General features: G+C 32.2%; 1 protein-coding gene across 1 annotated transcript; it reads right to left on the minus strand.

Moving 5' to 3' along the window:
* Positions 1-10,836: 10,836 nt before the first annotated feature.
* LOC148306934 (uncharacterized) lies at positions 10,837-24,018 on the minus strand (the record flags this gene model as incomplete). The annotated part of the gene is made up of 4 exons (XM_088264179.1): positions 23,937-24,018; positions 14,399-14,578; positions 13,359-14,254; positions 10,837-10,884 (listed from the first exon to the last, which is right to left on the minus strand). Coding segments are annotated over exons 1-4 (1,206 nt in total), but the record flags the coding sequence as incomplete, so codon positions are not given.
* Positions 24,019-25,180: the final 1,162 nt, after the last annotated feature.

The following is a 25,180-nucleotide window of genomic DNA, read 5'->3' on the forward strand; positions in this document are numbered from 1 at the left end:
TCACATGTGCGTGGATCAAAAAACAAAGTCTTTTTATTTCTCAAAATAATATTAAAATACTCTCACCAAAAACTTCCACACACTCCTAAAAAATCCAGAATGTTATGAGTGTGTGGAAGTTTTTGGTGAGAGTATTTTAATGTTTTAGAATTTAATAAACCCTCATGATGAAGGTTCTTGTCGAAACCAGTAGGTTAAATGGTTCCATTTTATAAAGTTTATAAAATCAGCCACAAAGTATCTGCGGAAACATTCAAGAAATAATTCGTTTTAATTCACACCCGTGCATAGTAAAATATGTAAATGCTGCGTTAGCATGTTTCAAAATTTCCTGAGAAGCTTTTCATCAATCGATTTGTTTATCTCGAGTCTTGGGTTAGTTCATCGAGACGTGTGATTGCAAACAAATTAGATTCTGTTAAACACATTATTTAGTTTTAGCTTCGAGATTGAAATATTTACAAGACAGATTAATTTGCTAATTAAATCCACGTCAACTTAATCCGTTTGTTATCCGAAGCGGCATGCTATTTCATTGGATATTTTATTTACATACAAGAAGATATTTCGTTCACTCCTTTCAAGAACGTCATAAATCAAAATACTTGATTTTTCAGGAGAACGTTTTTAAAGTTTAAGAATATAAAACAATGTATTAAAAATAAATATTAAGCCACTTACTGAACTTATTACTGTGCAACAGATCTTTTTAGGTAAAATCTGAAGTTTTTTTCTCCATTTGAAAAATATTTAGTTTTTTGAAAAAAAATAATTAAACAATGCCTTTTCTTCAAAATGCAAAAACAACACTTTCTGCCCTGTAGCGGTTAAATATTAAGTTAAAAATATGCCGCTTTTGCTGGGATATAGTACATTTTTTGGACATTCCGAAAACACGCACAACTGAAAATTTACAATTTTTGATTTATGACGTTCCTGAAAGGAGTGCGCGATTTGGTAACCATGATCGATTCCAGCACTGTCGAAGTGAGATTAGAATTTTTCATAGATCTTATTTTTGCTAAAGAAATGGAAATATGGAATCACAATGCACCTAAAACAATAATTGATTGTTATGTCGTCATTCTGATGACATTATTTAACAAGTATTTTGTGCATTCATTTAATAATAATAATAATAATAAAACCCTTATCCGCACCCAATGGTGCATAGGGCACTGCGTTATATAAACGCAGTGTTATCTTGATCGTTTTTTTACACATGAAGGAAAGGTGATCAGCCCTCCGCTTCAGGTACCAGTCCAGGGTAATATTGAATATATGTAACAGTGAAAAAATCACTTATATTTATTTTACCCCCCTTGGGAATCGAACCCGGGACCTCCAGAACGGTAGCCGAACGCGCTGACCATTACACTACGGAGGCGGACATTTTTGCATTCATTTACAAAAAAATATTTTGTATGCATTAATATCACAATGATGAAGTCACAGATATTGTGTCGATTTGTTTTTGTTCCACAGTATTGCGTTAAAATCAAAAAAGATTGTATATTGGGGACTTGAAATTTATATGTTTCCCATAAATATACTCGTATTAGTAAAAAAATGTACAATATGTTGAAATATTTGCAGTTCCACGTTTTAAATATACCTGACAAGCAAACCTATTTTTTTTAAATCTGAAATGTGTTAAACATAAAAGCATTGATGATAACAAAATTATGATCGTATTGTTGAATTCACTACACAACGTTATAAAAAGAGCATTTCAGGTAATAAGCCTCATGTTAAAAAGTATTATTTATTTTTTCGAGATTTTAATGTCAACCATTCGAAATTATGTAAAAACAATTTTGACATTAACAAGCCATGTGTCAATCGTATAATAAATGTACATATACAGTGACAATACATGTGTCGCCTACTTTCAAAATCCGCCAGATCCATGTAAGTCAATTTTACAAAAAATGCAAAATTCTCCGGATAACATTTATATTTAAAAGATTTGTCTATCTTTAGGTAAAATAATATAATATAGAGAATTTGCCCTTTTTTTTAGATTTTTTTCAGTATTAAAAATAAAAAATACGAGACACAAACCGATAATGACGTCATCTTAATTTTTTACTTATCCCTGCTCTCTGATTGGCCGATATGGATCAGAAGGCAAGTTCCATGAATATAGATGAATTTGAAATACAACGCTGTTTTTAAGTACTCCATGAATATAGATGAATTTGAAATACAACGCTGTTTTTAAGTACTCTTTCTTTAAGGAGGGTTTTCAAGTATATAAACATTTTTAAAAATAAAACCCAAAATTTACATTTCGATAGACTATTTATTTTAAAATTGTAAAAATTGGATCTGGTGGATTTTGAAAGTAGGTGACACACATATAAATATAATATAAAGATACCCCAAATATATCAAAATATAACACAATTTAAATACTTTTCATACTAAATACTTCTGTAAGTCTTAAAGTAATCTTTGTCTAGAATTGATCTAGAAATTCACCCCTAATGAATCTGAGGAAAATCCAACCAGTAGGTTGTTCCGTATTTGAGAGTAATGTACAAAAAAAGCTTGACAGCATTATTCAAATACACGTAATATGCCGTAACTGCAGGAAACAGCTAGCTTCGTATAAATGGTGAAATCGCTGATAAATCTTCGCGAAAATAAATATTACGTTAAGGGAGCGACCACAAAAAAATCGTAAAAAACTTGAAGCAATTTCATCAAAACGCCCCATTTTCAGCTGAATAATACAGTAAACAATCAAAGTCATAATTTCTGTTATTATTTTTATTTAGAAAAAATAAAATGTAGAGTGCTATTCATAAATTAGATGTTTCAAATGTCGGAAAAGTGCTGTGTTCAGTTTTTAAAAGCTCAAAACATGGTTTATTTTTAAAAAGATTGATAATTGAAAGTTACATCATTAATACAGATTTTAACAAAATTTCACTTTTTAATTTTTTATTTATTTTGAAAGTTAACGCTGCTTTAACATACCATTGTACATTTTAACTAAAACACAATACAAAACATACATTTTTGAGACCCAGTAAAAAAATAACATATATATATATATATATATATATATATATAAATATATATATATATAAAAATATATATATATATATATATATATATATATATATATATATATATATATATATATATATATATATATATATATATATATATATATATATATATATATATATATATATATGTAAATAAAGCGTCATTATATGTAGATATGTTCCTTCCAACCCTCATCCGCAATCGATGGTTCATGAGGCACTGCGTCATATAAACGCAGTGTTATCTTGATCGTTAACACATGAAGGAAAGGCCTTCCGCTTCGGGTATGAGTCCAGGGTAATATTGAATAAATATCATAGTGAAAAAATCACTTTTATTTATTTGAATCCCCCCTGGGAATTGAACCCGGGACCTCACCCGGGACGGGAGATATGTTCACTCGACCAAATTTTAATTTCGAGTTTTGGTATCAATTAATAAATAATTACAGAATGGTAAAAAAATTATCAGTGATATAACCTCTGAAAATTTTATATGAGGAATAAATATTTTCTTTTCTGTATTGTTATATTCATGAATGTTCCTTGTCAATATTCTAACATGGATTGACACCCGAAATTCGATACTGATTATGCCTTCGCGTAGATAAGAATTGATTGATTCCAGCCGTCTATATTTGTACATCAGAGAATTCTGGGCACGAGCGATCGAATTAAAAATCCGAATAAAATAATGCATCCTTTAAAGAAGTCGTTACTTAATTCGGTTTTTTGATTGGATCACACAAAGCAAAGCACTTCATGATTGAAATTTCGTTCAAATTTTGTTGCGTATCGTGTATGTAAAGCTCCTAACATATTTGATATCGAGAGCTAAAGCTAAACCGGTAAAGAAATATAAAATTATGGAGGGACAGTAATTATTATTTTTTTTTTTATGTTTGTGAGTGATTTGATTAACGTTTATATATGTAGGAAGGTCTTTGAAGTATTTGGTTCCCAAATATTTAAAAATCTGTTGGCATTTGTTGGTATTACATGGTCATTTTGGTATTTCAAAGATCTTTTCTTTACCGATTTTTCCCCCTTAAATAGTATATATTATACATACATATATATACATATATATATATATATATATATATATATATATATATATATATATATATATATATATATATATATATATATATATATATATATATATATATTTATATATATATATATATATATATATATATATATATATATATATATATATATATTTATTAATATATATATATATATATATACATATATATATATATAAATATATATATATATATATATATATATATATATATATATATATATATATATATATATATATATATATATATATATATATGTATATATATATACATACAAATATAGTTATAAAGGATACCTTTAAGTTGCATGAAATATGTAATGAACTCGGTATCCGCAAGGAAACCGCACTTTGTACAGGAAAAGGTTTCCATGGCAACTCGGATTCTGTGAGCGTATATACTCTAACTTAGGTAAGAAGGGGCTCATGCCAGGACTCTATCGGGGTGGGTGAAAGCGGATCTCTAAAATTTTCTAAGATCTCACCAACTCTTTTCCGATTAAAACGGATAACTCATAATTAAGCTCATCATGTATTTTAATGGGTGACATGCTAAATCCTTTTAGTGATTTATGGCCTCGAATGCTGGAAACTGAAAAAAACCACAAAGAAGATTGAAGTATTCGAAACATTATGCTTTGAAAAAATACTTAGGACATCATGTTTTTTTGTAGATGAGAGCTGCATGTTTTGATTATTTTGTAGAAGGTTTATAGATTATTAAGTGGATTTTTGTTTCTTCTAGCTAAGAACATATTTTATTTTATTCTGTGTTGGGAACAGGAAGGATAACCTAAACTAAGCCAATCAGGAACTTCTTAGCATTTGGTCATTGCTGGGAGAAAACCACGTAAAATTCCTCAGGAGAAACCGGACTGTTAACTGTCGTCAATGTCATGGGTAAAGAGAGGTCGAAACGACGATATTTAAAACGGAAAAAGAGAGAACTTTTATACACTATAAAGAACAGCACTTTGGCAATTTTTGAAGTGAGAGGATTACGAAGTAATACGTATTATACAAAGTGGCAGGAAAATGCAGTTGAGGAAGAAGACGTATATCCTGGCTTAAAAACTTGAGATGGTTCCACTGCAGAAATGTCGCTGTTCAGAGCAGTTGCCGTCAATGTAAAAATTGTCATCATGATTGCCAACCTTCAACGTGGGTAGGCACAGTAAAAAAACTTACGTATGTATATGATTATTTATTGACATACATTATATACGTTTTTAAACCTAATTTTTTAACGCTTTATTGATAATATACTAAATTAATGTGACAGCATACGAAACAAATGATAAGGAAGATCATAATTGGTAATTTTTACAACAAAAAACTGACATTTATGAACTATATAAATGTCTGTTTAAAAAAAAAGGCTACGTATATTTTTCAAAACAAAATATACCTTAGAAAGTAACAAACAATAAAAATAATAATTTATATCTCAATGGAGTAAAAATTATAACAGATGCTTAAAAATTAAAGTTTTGCTTAGATAAGGATCAAAATTTGAAGGAATTTCTGTACAACACTTATAAAACTTAACGAAATTGCGGTATCTTAGGTATTTTAATTTAAAAGTTCCACTAAGCTTCCCCTACCTGGTCTAGTAGTCTTCCAACATCAATAAGAAAGTTTTGCATAATAATATCATGGGCGCCTGTAAATTATAAATGACTTCCATCAGAAATGGTAAATAACTCTTTAAAATATAAATTATATTCAATACGTAATAAAACCCATCATCAAACCCTTATCCGCACCCCGATGGTGCATAGGGAACCGCATCATATAATCGCGGTGTTATCTTGATGGTTAACACATGAAGGAAAGGTGATCAGTCTTCCGCTTCAGGTACCAGTCCAGGGTAATATTGAATAAATATTAGAGTGAAAAAGACACTAACATTTATTTGAACCTCCCCTTGGGAATCGAACCCGGGACCTCCAGAACGGTAGCCGAGCGTGCTGGCCATAACACGACGGATATATATATATATATATATATATATATATATATATATATATATATATATATATATATGTATATATATATATATATATATATATATATATATATATATATATATTATATATATATAAATATATATATATATATATATATATATATATATATATATATATATATATATATATATATATATATATATATGTATATATATATATATATATATATATATATATATATATATATATATATATATATATATATATATATATATATATATATATATATATATATATATAAATATATATGTATATTTAAAATCAAACAAAAAGGTATTTTACTCATTTGAGAATTAGAAATCATTAATTTATTTGCTCCTGCAATATTTTATATTTTTTTATTAAGTAATAATTTAACTATCAAATACGATAAATCAAATACTATTAAAAATGACATATTAAATCATTAGTGTGTGACTAATTCCCCATTAAAAAAATAGATTTCGGCATTTTTCTATTAAATAACAATGTTATCATCAAATTCTATATAAAATAATAAATCATTGGTGTATTACTAAATTCTCATATCGATGCGCATCATCTTATATAACGTGCGTGTGTAGTACCAACATATGGTACATCAGGAATCTTGGGGATGAAAAGCTTTTCCTTTAGGTATATGTAATAATATTCACTCTCGTAACTCGAAATCCCGGGAAAATAATGTTATTGCCTATGTAAACCGGTAACCGAAATTCCCTTACTGTAATCCGGAATTCTAAGTGGGTCAGGTGCCAGATATCAACGTATGAGATCTTTTAACCTGTCCGGGAGTATGGACGAAAATGTACGTCAGTGCGAATTTTCCTTTAAGGAGTATCGACGTTAATGAACGTCGATGTCCGTCTGTCAGTTAGTGGCATGTATCAATGAAATCTGTCGATATTTGTGTGTAATTTTGTCGTATTTGAAAAATATTTTGAATAGGTGTTTTAAAAAAAAAACATTATTTCTATCTTCATAATACATCGACTTATGAAGATTTTTTTTTCATGTAAAAAGAACCCATTCCCAGAGAAAGCGGACATCAATTTTTAATAACATAATATTTTTTTAATAATTGCAATGTTTTTTATATAAAGTATACATATTTACCACTATTCACATAATGGTGCATAGGACACCGTATGATATCGAAGCGGCGTTAACTCTAAGTCAATTAAAAAATAAATAAAAAGATTAGTTTTGCGTATCAAATTATTGGATCAATTTGATAATATACAGATAAGATATAAGTAAAGATAAGAGCTCAAGGTGAAAGACTTTTCTGCTATATGGGAAAGGAAATGGAGGGGAGAGGAGGAAAGGTAAAATAGCAGCAATGGCTCGTATACCCGAAATTGTACAAGCTTGTATCAGGTAATATATATATATATATATATATATATATATATATATATATATATATATATGTATATATATATATATATATATATATATATATATATATATATATATATGTATATATATATATATATATATATATATATATATATATATATATATATATATATATATATATATATATATATATATGTATATATATATATATATATATAAACATATATATTGTACATATATACACACATAAGCACATATATTTTTTTTTTTGTTTTTTTTTTATAAAGATTAAGAAGAAAATCATTTACGTTTTTGCAATATCTCATATCCAATAATATTAGAGTAAAAAATTCTCTAAAAGTTACAAGAGGAAATCCGTGAAAAGAAAACGTGGGCTTTAAACGGCAGAATCCTAATTTGAAACATTACTTCCGGTCGACCCACTTTTTCCGGTATGCCAGGGAAGCTTCATAAAAGAGATGCAAATATATTTGTAAAATATCTTTTATCATCGAGAGTTTTTAAAAATGTGTAATAAGCTTTAAAGCCTGAAAAGGTTTTCTCCTCAAGAATGACGATGTGTTCTTGTGAGTAACTCGACGTGAGAATATTCAAAGCCTTCTTTGATAGTTCAAAGGGGTTGAAGAGCTTCAGTTACATATTCATATAAACCTGTACATAATACATAAGATATTCCTGGCACGTAGCTAATTTTTTTTATGTTTCAAATTTTAAAAAAGGTGAGCTTATATTAACATCTGTTGTAAGGAATTTACAAGTATAAGATAATTTGTATTAAATATTCCATTTAAGAACAAAATCACCATTTCATAAAATATCTAAATGTTTTATAAAATGTACACATATTTTGAAAAATCACAATTTTAAACATTTATAATAAAGATTTAATATAAAAGGAAACAATCGATTTCATTAATTGATTCAGCAGTCATTTTGTAGTAAAATCAATCCATTTTTAATTTCAGTGTTATTTAGTAAATTCCACTATTTCTTAAAATCTATTGTGACACGTGTTTCGATGAATTCCGCATCGTACAGTGTTTGAAAACGACCCGTTTAATTAATACACAACTAATAGTGGAATTTACTAAGAACAACTTAAAAATACATTTTATATACTCAAGGTGTCCTTAAGATGATATTTTACGAAATATAAAATGATCATATTACCTTTTTTTGACATCTCATCAAAGATGAAGAAGAATATGGAAGTCTGGGCATTTACGGGGCTGACGACTGTCATAGGTTGGTTAAGGTGATCATTTTACACACGTGTAACATTCACCAATTCTACCCATTATTTACAACCACACTACTCAAATTCTTGGAAGTTCTATACATATGAACCAATTTTGAAACATTATTATTGAATCACTAGAACTTCACTAGGCACATCTATTGGTGAGATGTAAAAAAGCTTTTTACTAAGCAGAAACTCTTATATTAGTATGTGAGGTCCGAATCCTGGATTATAATCACACACATGAGAAGCGCCAGAAAATACCATTTTCATTTTTATTATTAAGCTTATAATTTGACCAGATAATTTATTTACAACATTTTGAGTGTGTCCAAATACTTGTTCACAAAATCTGGATTATCTCCAATTATAGGAGTTATTTTCATATTATTTTTAACATCTCATCAAAGATGAAGAAGAATATGGAAGTCTGAGCATTTACGGGGCTGAAGAATATGGAAGTCTTGGTGAGATGAAAAGAAGCTTTTTATGTAATAAAAGAGTTTCTGCTTAGTAAGTATTTGGACACACTCAAAATGTTGTTTATAAAATCATCCTTTTTAGTTTAATCTTAAGGAGTATATATGTGGGAATGGGAAGTAATTAAGTTCGCATTGGCAGTTTCAGCCGGTCTATCAACGTCATTAGTATTTCAATCAAAGAAAAAAGTATAAGCACTCTATATCCGGATTTTCTCTCTCAAGAAAGAATTTCTAGAGATTCTCTCCGTACATTTCCAATCATTCTTGAATAAAAGGAATAAAAAAGACGAAAGGTGAGAAGGTTCTCACTCTTGGAGTGCTTTAGAGAGCCGTGAATCCCCTCAAAATGAGTGATAGCGAGGGAAGTCTGTCACCAGTGGTAAATTAGGTATATAGAGACATCTATCAGCAGTGATATAAGTTTTGTAACCCGACAGGGTGAGGGATGTTTACCGAACCCTTCCGTGTAGGTATTTTATGGCTCTTGACCCGAATTTCCCAATATGCGACCCAATCACTCGACTTTCGAAACACCGGTCGTGTATTAGATTTATAGCAACAACAAAAAATAGACATTTTAAATCAAGCATAAAAATGAAATACGCTAAAATTTTTTTTTAGGTACAGGTATAAAAAATTGTTAGCACGCTCGGCTACCGTGCTGGAGGTCCCCGGTTCGATTCCTATGGAGGTTCAAATAAATAAAGGTGATTTTGTCAGTATAATATGTATTCAATATTACCCTGGACTGGTACCTGAAGCGGAGGGCTGATCACCTTTCCTTCATGTGTAAGCAATCAAGATATCGGGTGCGGATAAGGGTTTAAAGAAGAATACAAATATGTTATATTTGACTATTCTTATTCTTCTTTTAACTCTTCATCATATAAACGCAGTGTTATCTTGATAGTTAACACGTGAAGGAAAGGTGATCAGCCCTCCGCTTCAGGTACCAGTCCAGGCTAATATTGAATAAATACTAGAGTGAAAAAATCACTAATATTTATTTGACCCCCTCCCCTGGGAATCGAACCCGGGACCTCCAGTACGGTAGACGAGTGTATTACACGGAGGCGGACAAACTAATGGTTGTATTTAAATTAAGATAATATAAATCATTGTAACTGCAGACAGTTGGTAGAATTCCACATTGAATTGTTGGGTAATATATCCAAAATTAACCAAGGTTTATTGGATTGAATTCTACATTTATTTATGTATATGTTAATATGTGATGCGCTTCGTCTTATTAAGACATTATTAAACACGCATTATGAGTGTTTGATAATGTCTTAATAAGACGAAACGCGTCACGTATTAACATATACATAAATAAATGTAGAAGTCAATCCAATAAACCTTGTTTAATTTTGGATGTATTACCCAACAATATAAATCATGATTAAAACATGACCATTGTTCAAATAAATAATACCCGGGTAACATGACCGGTAGGTGTATTCTTACTCCTTTTGTAGCATATTTCCCGCTTGGTAAGACAATCCCAATAATAGCCGTCAGGATCAATATTATGTTTGTTCAGTCGGGATTGTTTCCGACGGAGAGAACCAACCTCGGCCAGCGCCGACCGACCCCCGGATCTCCCCGGCCTCCTGCCGCCCTGGTATGTCAACATGGTCGTTCAACTAATTATACCGAAATCACCTGATTGCGTCCGCTGTGCCAACAGGATATTGGACTGGCTTCAGATGGTTTTATGACCTACAATCACCTAACGATTAAACTATAAATAGCATACCTGTCTCATCTGTTGTGGATACCAATTTTTGTATAAAAAAATGAAATAAAAATTTAACCATATTATTTTTTGACATCTTACCAAAGATGAAGAAGAATATGGAAGTCTGGGCATTTACGGGCTGACGACCGTCATAGGCTGGTTTAAGTGATCACTTTACACACGTGTAACATTCAACAATTCTACCCATTATTGACAACCACACTACTCAAATTCTTGGATGTTCTATATATAATATATGAACCAATTTTGAAACATTGTTCTTGAATCACTATAACTTCACTAGAGACATCTATTGGTGAGATGTAAAGAAGCTTTTTAATAATTAGAAATTCATATATTAGTATGTGAGGCCCGAATCCTAGATTATAATCACACACATGAGAAATGCCAGAAAATACCATTTTTATTTTTATTATTTAAGCTTTTAATTTGACCAGATAATTTATTTACAACATTTTGTTCTTATTATATTTCAATTGACTGCTATTTTCAGTTAAGCCTACGCAGTTTGTGTTTAAAAATAGGAATTAAGTTGTGGGAAATGGGCTTGAAACCAAACTAACCACAGAACCACAATCTCATTGATGTGTTGTATTTGAAATGAGTTACGTTTCTTGATTAGAAAAAAGAACCTACTACATTTGTGATGTAATAAATGTCAATACCAGATTATTTTTTATTAAGGAAAATAGTATATCAAAAAAGGAGGGAATATATTACACAAAATACCCTTTTATACAATTTTCGGTCCCTTGAATACAATATTCTGCTTCAGAACGAGATGATAGATGATGTTATGCAAATAAGTTGATTGATTTACGGAAAATGCGAATAATATTTCACAAATGCGACAAAAAAGTTTGGCCTTGTGTTTAAGATGCAAAATATGGGAAATGGAAGAGATATACCTAATATTTATAACGTGGCATTATTCATATTATTCTTTCTTTTTCCATGTTCGCTCCCTAGGTGGAGCATATGGCCAACACGAGTCGTCTCCAAGTCACTCTGTCACGCGCCATCTCCTTGGCTTCCTCCCAGGTCAGTCCGGCGTCTCGAAGTTCCGCTGAGTATAGTCGGTGAATGGTCGTCAGCGGCCTTCCGGGGCGCCGGAATCCTCGGGGTTGGAAGAAGAGACATGAGGGGTTGATGCCCTCAGGTGGCATTCTAAGGACATGTCCCAACCATGTCCACCTTCTTCTCTTCAGGACTTCCAGTATGAGGGGCTGTTGAGTTCTTCTCCTCACATCATCATTCCTGACGAAGTCATACCACTTTATACCCAGTATTCGCCTCAGGCATCTATTTTCAAAACTTGCTAGTTTCTTGCTTTGAGCTTTGGTGAGGTGCCACGACTCACATCCGTACAGCAACACTGTTAGGATGCAGGCGTTAAAGAGACGACACTTGGTTTTTGTCGAGTAAAGCAGTGAGTCCCAGACATTGCGCATTTTATTGAATATGGCTCCTGCCATTCCGAGCCGTACATTCAGTTCCTTCTGGACACTACCATCCTCCACCATGAGTGTTCCAAGGTATCTGAAGGTGTCGACTCGAACGAGCGCTCGTCCCTCACAAGTAAGATGTTGATCTCGGTCCGGACAGGCTGAGTTGCACATGACATTGGTCTTTTTGGCGTTCACTCTTAGGCCTAACCGAGCGGAGTTTATTTGGAGGGAGTCAATTATATCTTGCAGGGCTCCGATCGATGTATCTATTAGAACTGCATCGTCCGCATATTCTAAATCGCATAATTTCTGAGCAGGACTCACTGCAATTCCTCGATCCGGTGGAATTGACATTCGTAGGATGAAGTCAAACATGATGATGAAGAGAAATGGGGCTAGTACACAGCCTTGCTTCACCCCAGTAGAGACCTCAAATGGTTCACTGCACACATCATCTATTCTAACGCAGCATTCGCTGTTAGTGTGAAGCGCCCTGATAATGGCCACAATTTTGACAGGAACTCCATATGCTTCTATGATATTCCAAAGAGAAGACCTATGCGGGCTGTCGAAAGCTTTTTCGTAGTCTACAAAACAGCAGGCAAGGGCGCAGTTCCATTCGTTACTTTGCTGTAACAGGCATCGTAAGTTATGTATATGGTCAGCGCACGCCCTGCCTGGTAGAAAGCCCGCTTGGTTCTCTCTGAGGACTCGCATTATTGGTTTTTGGATTCTTGCCAAAATTATTTGTGCCAGAATTTTTCCAGGAACGCTTAAAAGAGTAATGCCACGGTAGTTATCACACAACAGCGGATCACCCTTTTTGTGGAGGGCTATAACTTCCCCGTTTACCCAATCCTTCGGGCACCTTTCCTCTTCCCATACCTTTGAAAGTAGGTGATACAGGGGGTCGAGGAGAGCGTCCATGCCACTCTTGACGTATTCCGGATGTATTTCATCGACACCAGGCGCTTTTCCGTTTTTCAGCTTTTTAATAGCTGATATGATTTCAGTATGCGTTGGAGTGCTTTGCGAAATATCGTGTGCTCGCGGAATGTTCAGTTGGGCAGAAACTGAGGGCACATGAAGGGGGTCTAAGGGGGGTGGACGATTTAGCACGCGGCAGAAGTGATCTCTCCATATGCTTTTCACGCATTCGGGCTCAGACTCGATTTGGCCGCTCGAGCCACGAACTGGGCCTGCGGTCGGGGGCCGCTTACCACAGATTTGGTGCGTAATCTTAAAAAGCTTAGAAGTATCACCTCTACGGGCTGCTTGTTCGGCTGCTGCTATTTGTGTGTCCAGGGAACGGCGTTTATCCCGCCTTGCGGATCTTTTGACAGCCAGGTGCTTCCATTTATATTGCGCTCGGAGACTTTCGAGCTTACCCTGGTCAGTTTCCGCATCTTTTAAGAGTTTTATGTTGGCCCTTTCTTCTATTAGTTCCCACGTTTCATCCGACATCCATTTGGGTCGATTTGACGGCTTCATTCCGAGAACCCTTTGAGCTGACGTAACTATGGCTGTTTTGATGTTATGCCATGTGCTTTCGATAGGGTCATTATCATCGGAATGTTGCTGCTCGAGTCCCTCCCTGACGGCGATATCATAGTTAAGCCAGGACATTGTCTCCTTCAGCTTATCAATGTTGACCTGACTCCTCTTCTTTGGCTTGGCAGTGCGGTTTAATTTCAGCCTTATTTTGCCTGTGAGTAGCTCATGATCACTATAGATATCGGCGCCTCTGTATGTGCGGACGTCTAGGAGTTCTCTACGATGGGCTGCAGTGTAAAGAAAATGGTCAATCTGCGTTTTTGTATTGCCATCGGGAGAAGTCCAAGTATACTTGTGGATATTTTTGTGAGGAAAAATTGTACCACCTATTAAGAGCTCATTTAAGGTTGCGAGTTCGATGAGCCGCTCACCGTTATCGTTAATGCAACCGAGGCCGTGGCTACCCATCACTGTTGGACCGAGTGCTACGTTGGTGCCGACTCTTGCGTTAAGGTCTCCCATTACAATGACGCGGTCCCTTTTCGGGACCGAGGATATTGCGGAGTGCAGAGAGTCGTAAAAAGCATCTTTAACGTGATCGTCGGCATCTTCTGTGGGGGCATAGCATTGGAGTATGGTTACAGAGCTATCTGTGGTTTTGAAAGTTGCGCGTAAAACTCTTTCAGAAATTGGTTCCCATTTTTGGAGGCAGCGAGCCGCTTATTAGTTTTACGAAATTTAATTTTTTACTTACAAATTAGTATTTAATCATCCAAATATTAAACTTTTTGTTATTTTAGCTATTTTAGCTTTTAATTGAAGCAAATGTTTGAATCGTCTTTTTATTAGGAGATAACATTATAAGGGATTTATAATAAATGTACTCATTTCATATAATTTATTTTGAAATATACTACTTTCAATTCAATTTTACTACATCAAAATAAAATTAATTGAAATAATTTTGTGTCAATACTCGTACAGATTAACAGTAGCTCGTAAATCCAACTTCCAAAAGATTCTCAGAATAAGGAGAGTGTTTTAGCCATTGTCCTTGCCTTGAGGCGGTTTAAAAAAGAGATAATAATTATCAATTTTAAATCCCAAATATTTAATTTATTATCAGGGAAAAAGACATGTTTACTCAGAAGTATCCCGAAAAGGAAATAAATAAATAATTCCTAAAAATAACACGAAAATTCATGCGCGATTCAGTTTCGAGGCCTGAAATGATTTTATGTAAAACGTTCTGAAATTAATTCTGCGAAGTTGTAAGCTCGACAGGAGCCCTTACCGGAAGGGGATGCCGCAAAGTTTAGATGATTTACAGCGAACAGAGTCAAAGGTACAGCTGTATTCACTTCCTTCATACCGTTTCTACTAACTGACTGAGATTAAATTACCTACTCGCAGTTTCTAATGTACTCTAAAAGTACGCAAAGAAGAGAATTTAAATCATTTATGTTAAGAAGGTTATACGTCAGTTACCTAATCTCAAATATTTTTTGTCTAGAAAAATCTAGATTCTCAATAATAATAATGGTTGTTAATTTACATGGCGCCGTATTTGTGAAAATTCACGTGAAGAGCGCTTTACAATGTACGATTGTTACATTTTTCAATTAGATATTATCGAAATCCTTTGGTACATAACCATGATACACGATTAACACACAACGAAGGTTTGATTGTCCCAAGAATTAATAATAAATATGGGAGTCGAACACTGCAATATATCGTTCCAAACATTTTTTATTTGTTGCCGACGGATGTTAGAGATCAAAATAAAATATGGAACAAAGGAAAAATAAAGGAATGGGTTAATTTTAGAAAGAGTTAATTTTATGAAAATTGTAAAATGTTTATATTCTTAATTTTGTTCTCTTTTTTGTGTCTATATTAGGTTAAAATCGTTATAAACAATAAAAATGTACATGTAATGTATTTACATCTCACCAATAGATGTCTCTAGTGAAGTTCTAGTGATTCAAGAACAAGGTTTCTTAATTGGTTCATATATATATAGAACTTCCAAGAATTTGAGTAGTGTGGTTGTCAATAATGGGTAGAATTGGTGAATGTTACACGTGTGTAAAGTGATCACTTAAACCAGCCGATGACGGTCGTCAGCCCCGTAAATGCCTAGGCTTCCATATTCTTCTTCATCTTTGATGAGATGTCAAAAAATAATAAAAATGTATTAAAAAAGAACTCCACCGACAAGACACACAAGGTGGCTTGGTGGGTCTCTGCAAAAAAAAGTTCTAAATATGTATAAATTGTGATTTAAATAAATGTATACAAATAAATAAAAATAAAAAAAACTTATAGATAGTTATACAATGCAATACGGTGAAAATTTAGATTTATTCTGGTTACTTCGGATAAGAGAATGAGGGTCATGAGTTTAGGTCTAAATTCAGCAGAATACTGGCTGTGGATAGTTCTGAGATTCGAGGATAAGTTGTTCCACGCCCTCTCACTAAAATTTATATTAGGACAATGTTTGGGCTTCGATAGTCTGACGATAGCTGATAAGCTTGCTGATCGAAGGTTTGCCTGTCTTTCGTTGATTTACTTAGGATAACAGGGTCCTAGAAAATATACCAGTACATCGAGAACTTAATAAGCATTTATGTGTTAATCTCATACAAAAATTATCTCCCAAAAATCATTCAAGTCTCACGTTATATCTCAAACTTATGTAAATTAAATGTCACAAGATATAAGATGTACATTGCAAGTGACCATGCTTTACTGTTTAAAAAAATACAATTCATTAATGATTTTTTTTTCAAAACACACAGATTTTTACGCCTAATATAACGTATATTTGCTGAAGACAATTTGGTTATTTTTTTATACATTTGGTGTTAAATTGACGCCTAATAAGCTGAAATCGAATGAAAATATTTAATTCATATCTATGATTGAAACATATTAATGAATTTTATGTTAAGAAAATACATTTACAACATTTCGAGTGTGTCCAAATATTTGTTCACAAAATCTGGATTATCTCCAATTACAGGAGTTATTTTCATATTATTTTTTGACATCTATAAGATACATACATACTAATATAAGAGTTTCTGCTTAGTAAAAAGATTCTTTACATCTCACCAATAGATGTCTCTAGTGAAGTTCTAGTGATTCAAGAACAAGGTTTCTAAATTGGTTCATATATACAGAACTTCCAAGAATTTGAGTAGTGTGGTTGTCAATAATGGGTAGAATTGGTGAATGTTACACGTGTGTAAAGTGATCACTTAAACCAGCTAATGACGGTCGTCAGCCCCGTAAATGCCCAGACTTCCATATTCTTCTTCATCTTTGATGAGATGTCAAAAAATTAAAAGAAAATACATAATCATTTTCATATGATGTAAATTCAAGAAATATATTTATTCAATTGGTCTAGGTGTTAGTGATGTATTTTTCACATTTACCTTCCCTATCCTTACTACCTGCAGACAAGACTCTTAAAAAAGAGGCTTTGCGGGTTATTTCTTTTGAAAATGTCCTTTCACTCTTTGAGATTCTTCTACTTTATGCTTATTTACGTTTTTCTATTAAATATTTTATTACTAAGGTATATTTTCCTTTCACGAAAATATAATCGAATGCATTTACATTTAAGTACCTGAAATATATGTCAAGTAAACACTAAAGCTTTAATGAGTTGATTTTGGAATTAAAATTGGCATGAGTACCTACTTACCAAACTTAGAAGGGAACTGTTCATCACAATATTCCTACATCCATTCATAAACATTATAGTTTTCGACGGAATATTTAAGTACCAGTTTCGAGAGATATTCAATCAAGCTCTTTTAAAATGTCGATATAAAAGTATTTTACGACTGCACTCGGATGTTAATACAATTTTACGATTTGAATAAATCTATTTCTTTTAGGTGTATTCACATGCCTATTGCGTACTAAAGAGGAAAAATCTAAATATTTCGAAGCCAGCATTAAAGAAATATTCTCTCAAAAAATAATCGGCTGAAATTCCTCGTCATTAAAAAAATGCGGTATTTTCGCTAACGATGAATATCGAATTTCACTTATTAACGTTTAATTAAAGGCTCTTCGGTTCATAATAGCATGGCGTCTTTATTTCTTAATCATAGTTAAATGGCTATGCCAATAAGAAGAATTGTCGAATTTGGTATGTAGAAAACCCAGAAGCCTTCGAGACGCCCTCACATCCATTAAAAGTCACTGTTTGGTGTGCTTTATGTGCAGGAATCAGTAGCCCATATTTCTATATTTAAGACCAGCCATCTCATGGTCAATGGAGAGCACCAAAAAACCATGATAACAGACTTCTTCGTACTTCACTTGAATGGTATTGATGTAACAGAACTGTAGTTTCAACAAGATGGCGCAACATGCGGATGCCACCATCAGTGTAATGCGGGAAATTTGAATTTGTATACCTCTAAAAAAACACTTGATGTTTTATGTTTTTTATTATTTTTAATCCTAGTATAATTTGTAATTTTGAGTATACTTTAACAATAAAGTAAAAATTTATTTTAATCCACTTGACGAAATACGGATTACTATTTTCTATTTTAAGTTTAACTCGTTTACTTTAAAAAAATATAAGGTCAACATTCCGTAAATAACAGTGCTTACTTTGTTAACTTCAGCAGTTTTTCAGTGTACCCATTAAAAATGATTAAATTGAATCGATCTTACACGAATAACTTAACGACTCTAGTAATGAGTACTTGGCTAAGGTAAACACACATTTGGCTTCTGCTCGTGGATGCATATTTCTGTAGGTCGATACGAATGTACGTAAGACATCTGGCACGCGCTCCCCTGAATACTTCGCCTCAACATAAAGAAAATAAACACACTGTGTTTACATTGCAAAATGGCATTCGTCAGAAATTCTTTAAAGGAAAGGTAAAGCGGCCTAAATAATTCTTTTCCGCAACTGCGTAAATAATTTATTCACTGTTTTCAGTGAAAATATTTTAACAATTTTCACTTGAAATGACTATATATTAATTTAATTCCAGATAGAAAAAAAAACTAACATTTAGAGTGTGTCCAAATACTTGTTGACAAATCTGGATTATCTCCAATAATGGGAGTTATTTTTTATATGACGGTCGTAAGCTCTGTACTTCAATATTTTTATGCAGACTTCCATATTTTTCTTCATCTATGTTGAGATATCAAAAAAATAATATAACCATATAAGTTAGAAGGCTAACAAAACAAATGTATTTATTTTCATATCTAAGCTTCAAATTTTATAGAAGCAGAGGAGAGAGGAAAACTTTTAAAAAGAAAAGTGTTTGAAATACTTGATCCAGTATTTCAAATACTAGAAAGAGGTCAGGTCAGGAGTCGGAATAATCGGTAGGTATGTATGAGGAGTATGTTTTGGCCGCCTCCGTAGTGGTAATGGTCAGCACGCTCGGCTACCGTTCTGGAGGTCCCAGTTTCGATTTCCAGAGGGGGTCCAATAAATATACCTGAGTGATTTTTTCACTCTAATATTTATTCAATATTACCCTGGACTGGTACCTGAAGCGGAGGGCTGATCACCTTTCCTTCGTGTTAACGATCAAGATAACACTGTGTTTATATAATGCAGTGCCCTATGCACCATTGGGGTGCGGATAAGGGTTTGAATTGAATGTATGCGGAGATGTATGAATGTGAAGTGGCGAGGATTGTTTGCAATGACAGATTAGTGTGACGTTCTATTCCTCTGCCTACATCACACAAACATTCAGACTTTCAAACTTTTCATTCAATTATTCATCGACTAATAAATACTTAGTTGTGTGGCTGTCAACACCAGTAAATTTTCTCAACTCATATATTTATCATAAATCTAATATCGGTTCGTGTTTGAGATCACGACAGCATTTATGGATGGCAAAATAACTCCTGAGTGGAGAAATACGGATTTGTGACCAAGGATTTATACACACCCAAAATGTTAAAGACATGTCCCACATTCCTTTCGACAACTTCATATATCAAAAAACTTGATTTTTCAGGAGATAGTTTCTAAAGTTTAAAAATGTAATAAAATATTTTAAAAATTAATATAAAGCCATTTATTGAACTGCTTTTTCTCCATTTGAAAAATATTTAGTATGTTTAAAAAAAATAATTAAACAATACCTTTTCTTCAAAATGTTAAAACAACACTTGCCCTGTAGCGGGTAAATATTAAGTTAAAAATATGCCGCTTTTGCTGGGATATAGTACATAATCTGGGCATTCCGAAAACCGGCCCAACTGAAAATTGACGATTTTCGTTGTTGAAAGGAGTGAAAGATGTATATTTATATATGCCCCTAGAAGTTTAATCTCGTATTTGGTGCAATCAATTCAAAATGTTTGTATTTTTTGTTACGTGAATCAATTCCACTACAGGTTATACGTAAATATGAGTTATGAGTAATGTTAGATAATCTCCCAAAGCATTCTACTGACAGTGATCGCAACTGGCAGTCCTTAATGACACACAGGATTAATCTGACCCAAATGATTCATGCATGCATACAATATCAGCACATATTATGCGTGTTCTTGTATGTGCTCTATCCAAGCCAGCATCCGTGTAGACCAAACTCACAAAATACATACATACATGGTTTATAATTTCTAGGAAATATTACCTCGGCTTTCGGATTAGGTTGTTCAGTGTGTAAACATACCCAGATGGAGTGTTTGATGTCCGTTTGATCAGTGCTCGGTTACAGTTTCAAACTTTGATAACTCCGAGAAAAGAGGGATCTAAATTGGACGAGTCCTTTTATATATTACGAGTATAAACCATCAAAATTTGTTTCTTTTTAGTAAGCGTAAAAGTTGTAGAAGGAATATCGTATAAAAGAAATGATTTTTTTTTAACATCTCAACAAGGATGAAGAAGAATACGGAAGTCTGGGTTTTTACAGGGCTTATAATCTGCCATAGGCTAGCTAAGTGATCACTTTATACAAGTGCGAAATTCGCCATTCTATCAATGATTGATAACCACACTTCACAAATTTTCGGAACTCCTAGATATATTGATCAATATCATGACATGTTCATAACAGTCATTTATGTTGGATAAAAAAGCTTTTGTTAACTTGTATTTAACGGTCATTTATGTTGGATAAAAAAGCTTTTATTTAACAGTCATTTATATTGGATAAAAGAGCTTTTATTTAGCAGGGACTCTTTTTTTGTATGCAAGGTCCGAACCCCGAATAATTTTTACATTAAGATGTCAAATTGTAAAAATAACTCTTCAGAAGAGAAAAGTCAGATTTGTGAACAAGTCTATGAATATATCTGGTAAAAAAGTAAATCTATAAAATAATGCATAATGTTCACAGATATTTAACATCATGGAATATTTTTTTTCTGTAAAATATAATTTATTACTTATTATTTATCAATTATCTCCATTATTCCATGAAAATTACTCATCCAAATTCACTTTCATGCCAATAATTTAATATTTTCATCCGTAATATCGCATTCACGTTCCGCTTTGCAAATGTTTATCGTTTTCTAAGCATTTTGGCAAACGCGCATTTCCTACTTGGTTTCGATTTAGCCAACGCGAAATTTTGTTATGAGGAGAGAAATGTATCCCACTTTTCAACGCCTTCGGATTCCAGTTTAACACAGCGGAACAAATTGTATGGCCCAGTAAAACTGTCAGTGTTTCGATGCAGGTAAGTTTTCCTTATTCTAAATTCGTCTTAAATCTTCAAAAAAATTAAAAACATCCTATATTTCTCCTCTAAATTTACTTGATATGAAAATAAACAATTCAAATAGCCGCACAACAGATCTCTCAACGATTTACCTTCAAAAACAAAGTTTTATTTTTTTTGCTTAAGATTTATATCGCTTCAGAACATCGACAAACGTAACAGTTCCATATTTTGACATGTACTGAGTCCCATATCACGAAATATCCTGGAAAATGTTCTGGTTTTGACATATTTCTTTTCAGATAAGTAGTGAGACTGCTTTGTAATCGTTAAAAATAATGTTTTTAAAACGAAAAAACTTTTTTAGTTACAATAAAAAACCTGAAATCATTTAGTACTTTGATTGAAACAGTTTCCTGGATTATTTATTTAAAAATACATACGAATAAACTACTTTTTAAAAGGAAATTTAATATATTTTTTTAATTTTTACTAATTAAATACCACTATTTCTTAAAACCTGTTGTGATACGTGTTTTGATGCATTTTCAACACCGTTTTTCAAGAAATAGTTAATTTTTTAAAAAGAAATAGTGGTATTTACCAAATAAAACTTAAATAAAAATGGATTGATTTTACCACAAAATGACTGCCGAATCAATTAATGATATTAATTTTCGTACATTTGCTCACAAACTGTTCATGCATTATTATTGAATTATATATCTGTATATTAAGATTAAAGTTAGAAGCCTAGCATCATCCATTTATGTACATTTCATAATATACTCAGGAAACCATTGAATACGCTGGGTGTGAAATGTGGTCATTTGTACTCGTATCATATGTGAAATTAGGTATACGATGAAACCATAGATCCTTTGTTGAACGTGAAATGTAGAATAGCACATCAGTAGCCACTGCATTTGAGCATTTGAACAATACAAACATGCTAAACTTTTTAAAAGCTCTTCCGCGGTCTGTGAGAAAGTTTGCTTTTCATTTTTAAATGAAAAGCAATGGTAGGTAAAATATATTATATTTAATAGTAACTTTGCACTGAATATTGCATTTAGTTGATTTTCTGTCTGGATTTTTGACCTATTTTCGAATAAATGTTTCCCTTATGGGTATTGTTCAAATTATATTGTGGTATTTATTTTTAATTTATTCATTAATTATTAATTATTTAACTTCAATCGCCAGTTAACACTGAATATAAAATTGGCCAGCTCTTGAGCCTTGAGGTACTTCTGAATTTTAAAAAAAAACTTCGTTCAATGAACTATGATCATAATAAAAAATAGTGTAGGAAACTCTATGACGAAGAACGGGGCAGGTCAGGAGTGGGAAGGTTCAATTTTACTTCATTTTTACAAAAAAATTCATATTTATTATTTATTATTTATTATTTACATAAAAATATGTAAATAATATATCTCCGTATGTTTGGTGTCCTCTACATTCGAACAGTAATCGAAAGAATGTATAATATACATATGTTTAACATACATACATATTTGAAGCTTTTAGCAATAAATATTAAATGTTATTCATTAATATTTTTTTAAATTGCATTTTGATTAATTTACACAGTGAATTGAAAATATTTGTATTTCAAAGCATTTTTAACTTTGTGGTATAGTGATATAACACTTCTTGTCATTGATCGTTCAATTTTTGTAATATCACCTCAAAATTCTATTTCCCTCATCAGATTAACTACTATACAAAAATAATACACTATTGTTAATTAATTTGAACAAAAAATTGGTTTATAGTGAGGTTGTCAAGGTTTTCTTTACTGACGCCTTACATTAAATCAGATAAATGAATGTGGCCTTTAGAAATGAAAAGGTTAGGTTTTAGAATAACTACTCCCTCATCAGGTCAACTAATATTCAAGAATAATCGACTATTGTTAATTAATTTGAACAATAATTTGGTGTAAAGTGGGGTTGTCAAGTTCGAATAAATGTTTTTTTACTGTGGCCTTATATTAAATTAGATAAATTAATGTGTCCTTTAAAAACGTAAAGGTTAGGTTAGGTTAGGTTTACATTTACATTAACAAATACATTTACGATTTGCATTAACAATTGTATGAATTGTTGTACAAAGGTTAGGTTATACAATGCGTAATGATATTTTTTTGTATGGAATGAATATACATCGGTAAAGTTGGATAAGGTTAGGGTGGGTTAGGTACGGTTGGGTTAGACAAGAGAACTTACAGTATCGTCTCCCAACTAGGTGGACTGCTTGACGTCACCCATGCTCTGCCCCACCACGATGATGAGGACGATGAAAACGCAGAGCAGCACCAGGATGCAGCAAATGGCCACAGCCACCATGTCTGTGTGGGAGCCCACGGCGGCTTTGGCTTCCTTAACTTGCGAAGCTTAACGTAAGCTTCCAACGAAATCTCTCTCCGCTTAGCAAATACGATGATTTTCAAACGTTCACGCTAGATTCATTCCTTTGGTGAAGTTCTGATTTAATAATATCAACACTATCGATGTATTTAAAGTATTATGTATAAATATTGATTGTTTTTTTTAGAATTGATGGGTAGATTAGATTATCAACACCTTCACAATTCGACGATCAGCACTTTAAAAATAACGGGTTTGTAAATCTATTTGTAGAGATAAAACGTTTTCACACAATTTGGCACTTAAAAACAACGACTAAAGAATATATTTGATCAGTAAATTGATTTTCAGAAAAAAAAATTAAAATTAAAACAAAGTGAAATATGGTATATAGGGTTGGCACAAAACTGAAGTATGTAAATTGTTTAAAACAATATTTTTTTGTATTTTTTTTTGTTATTTTATATCCAAAAAGTCACAATCTTTAAAATCACAGATTTTTAAGCACCACTTTTCAAATTTCAATTGTAATCAAGTTGTACCTACGTCTGAAATCGAAGGGAGTAAACAAACTTGATAATGAAAATTTGTTGTGTTGTTTTTCGTCGTATGAAACTTCGTTATAACGAAAACTGAAATGTCCATTTCATAGAATAAGAAAACCATTCAAATAATGAATTGTGCTATAAAAAGACAAATGAATCACTTCTCATTGTTTATTTGTATTACGGAGGTGTATTGTTATATATAGGCACATAAAAACTATGCATGCTCTATTTTATTTTATACAAAATTCTTCAAAATGCTGTTCTATTTTAATACAAATGATACGTATTGTTATAAGGGAATAAATATTTATTTATTATTTATATTCAAAGCATTTACTTTGTGGTCAAACATTTTAATTGATATTAGTAATGTTAGTAAATAACCACTCACCGACTACTTCTGTCTACCGGTTTCGAGACGTACCCGTCTCTTCGTCAGGACATACACTACAATTTAACAATCATGCGAACAACACTACACCACACCCACTTAGTACTATTCACATACACTATCACTACACATGCAAAACATGCAGAGCGAGTTGTTAGTCCCACCATGCTTTTGGTGGGACTAACAACTGCAGAGTTGTTAG

Source organism: Brachycentrus maculatus, unplaced genomic scaffold, assembly GCF_059751285.1.
Source record: "Brachycentrus maculatus isolate JH-2025_06_01 unplaced genomic scaffold, ASM5975128v1 h1tg000218l, whole genome shotgun sequence".
NCBI lineage: Eukaryota > Metazoa > Arthropoda > Insecta > Trichoptera > Brachycentridae > Brachycentrus > Brachycentrus maculatus.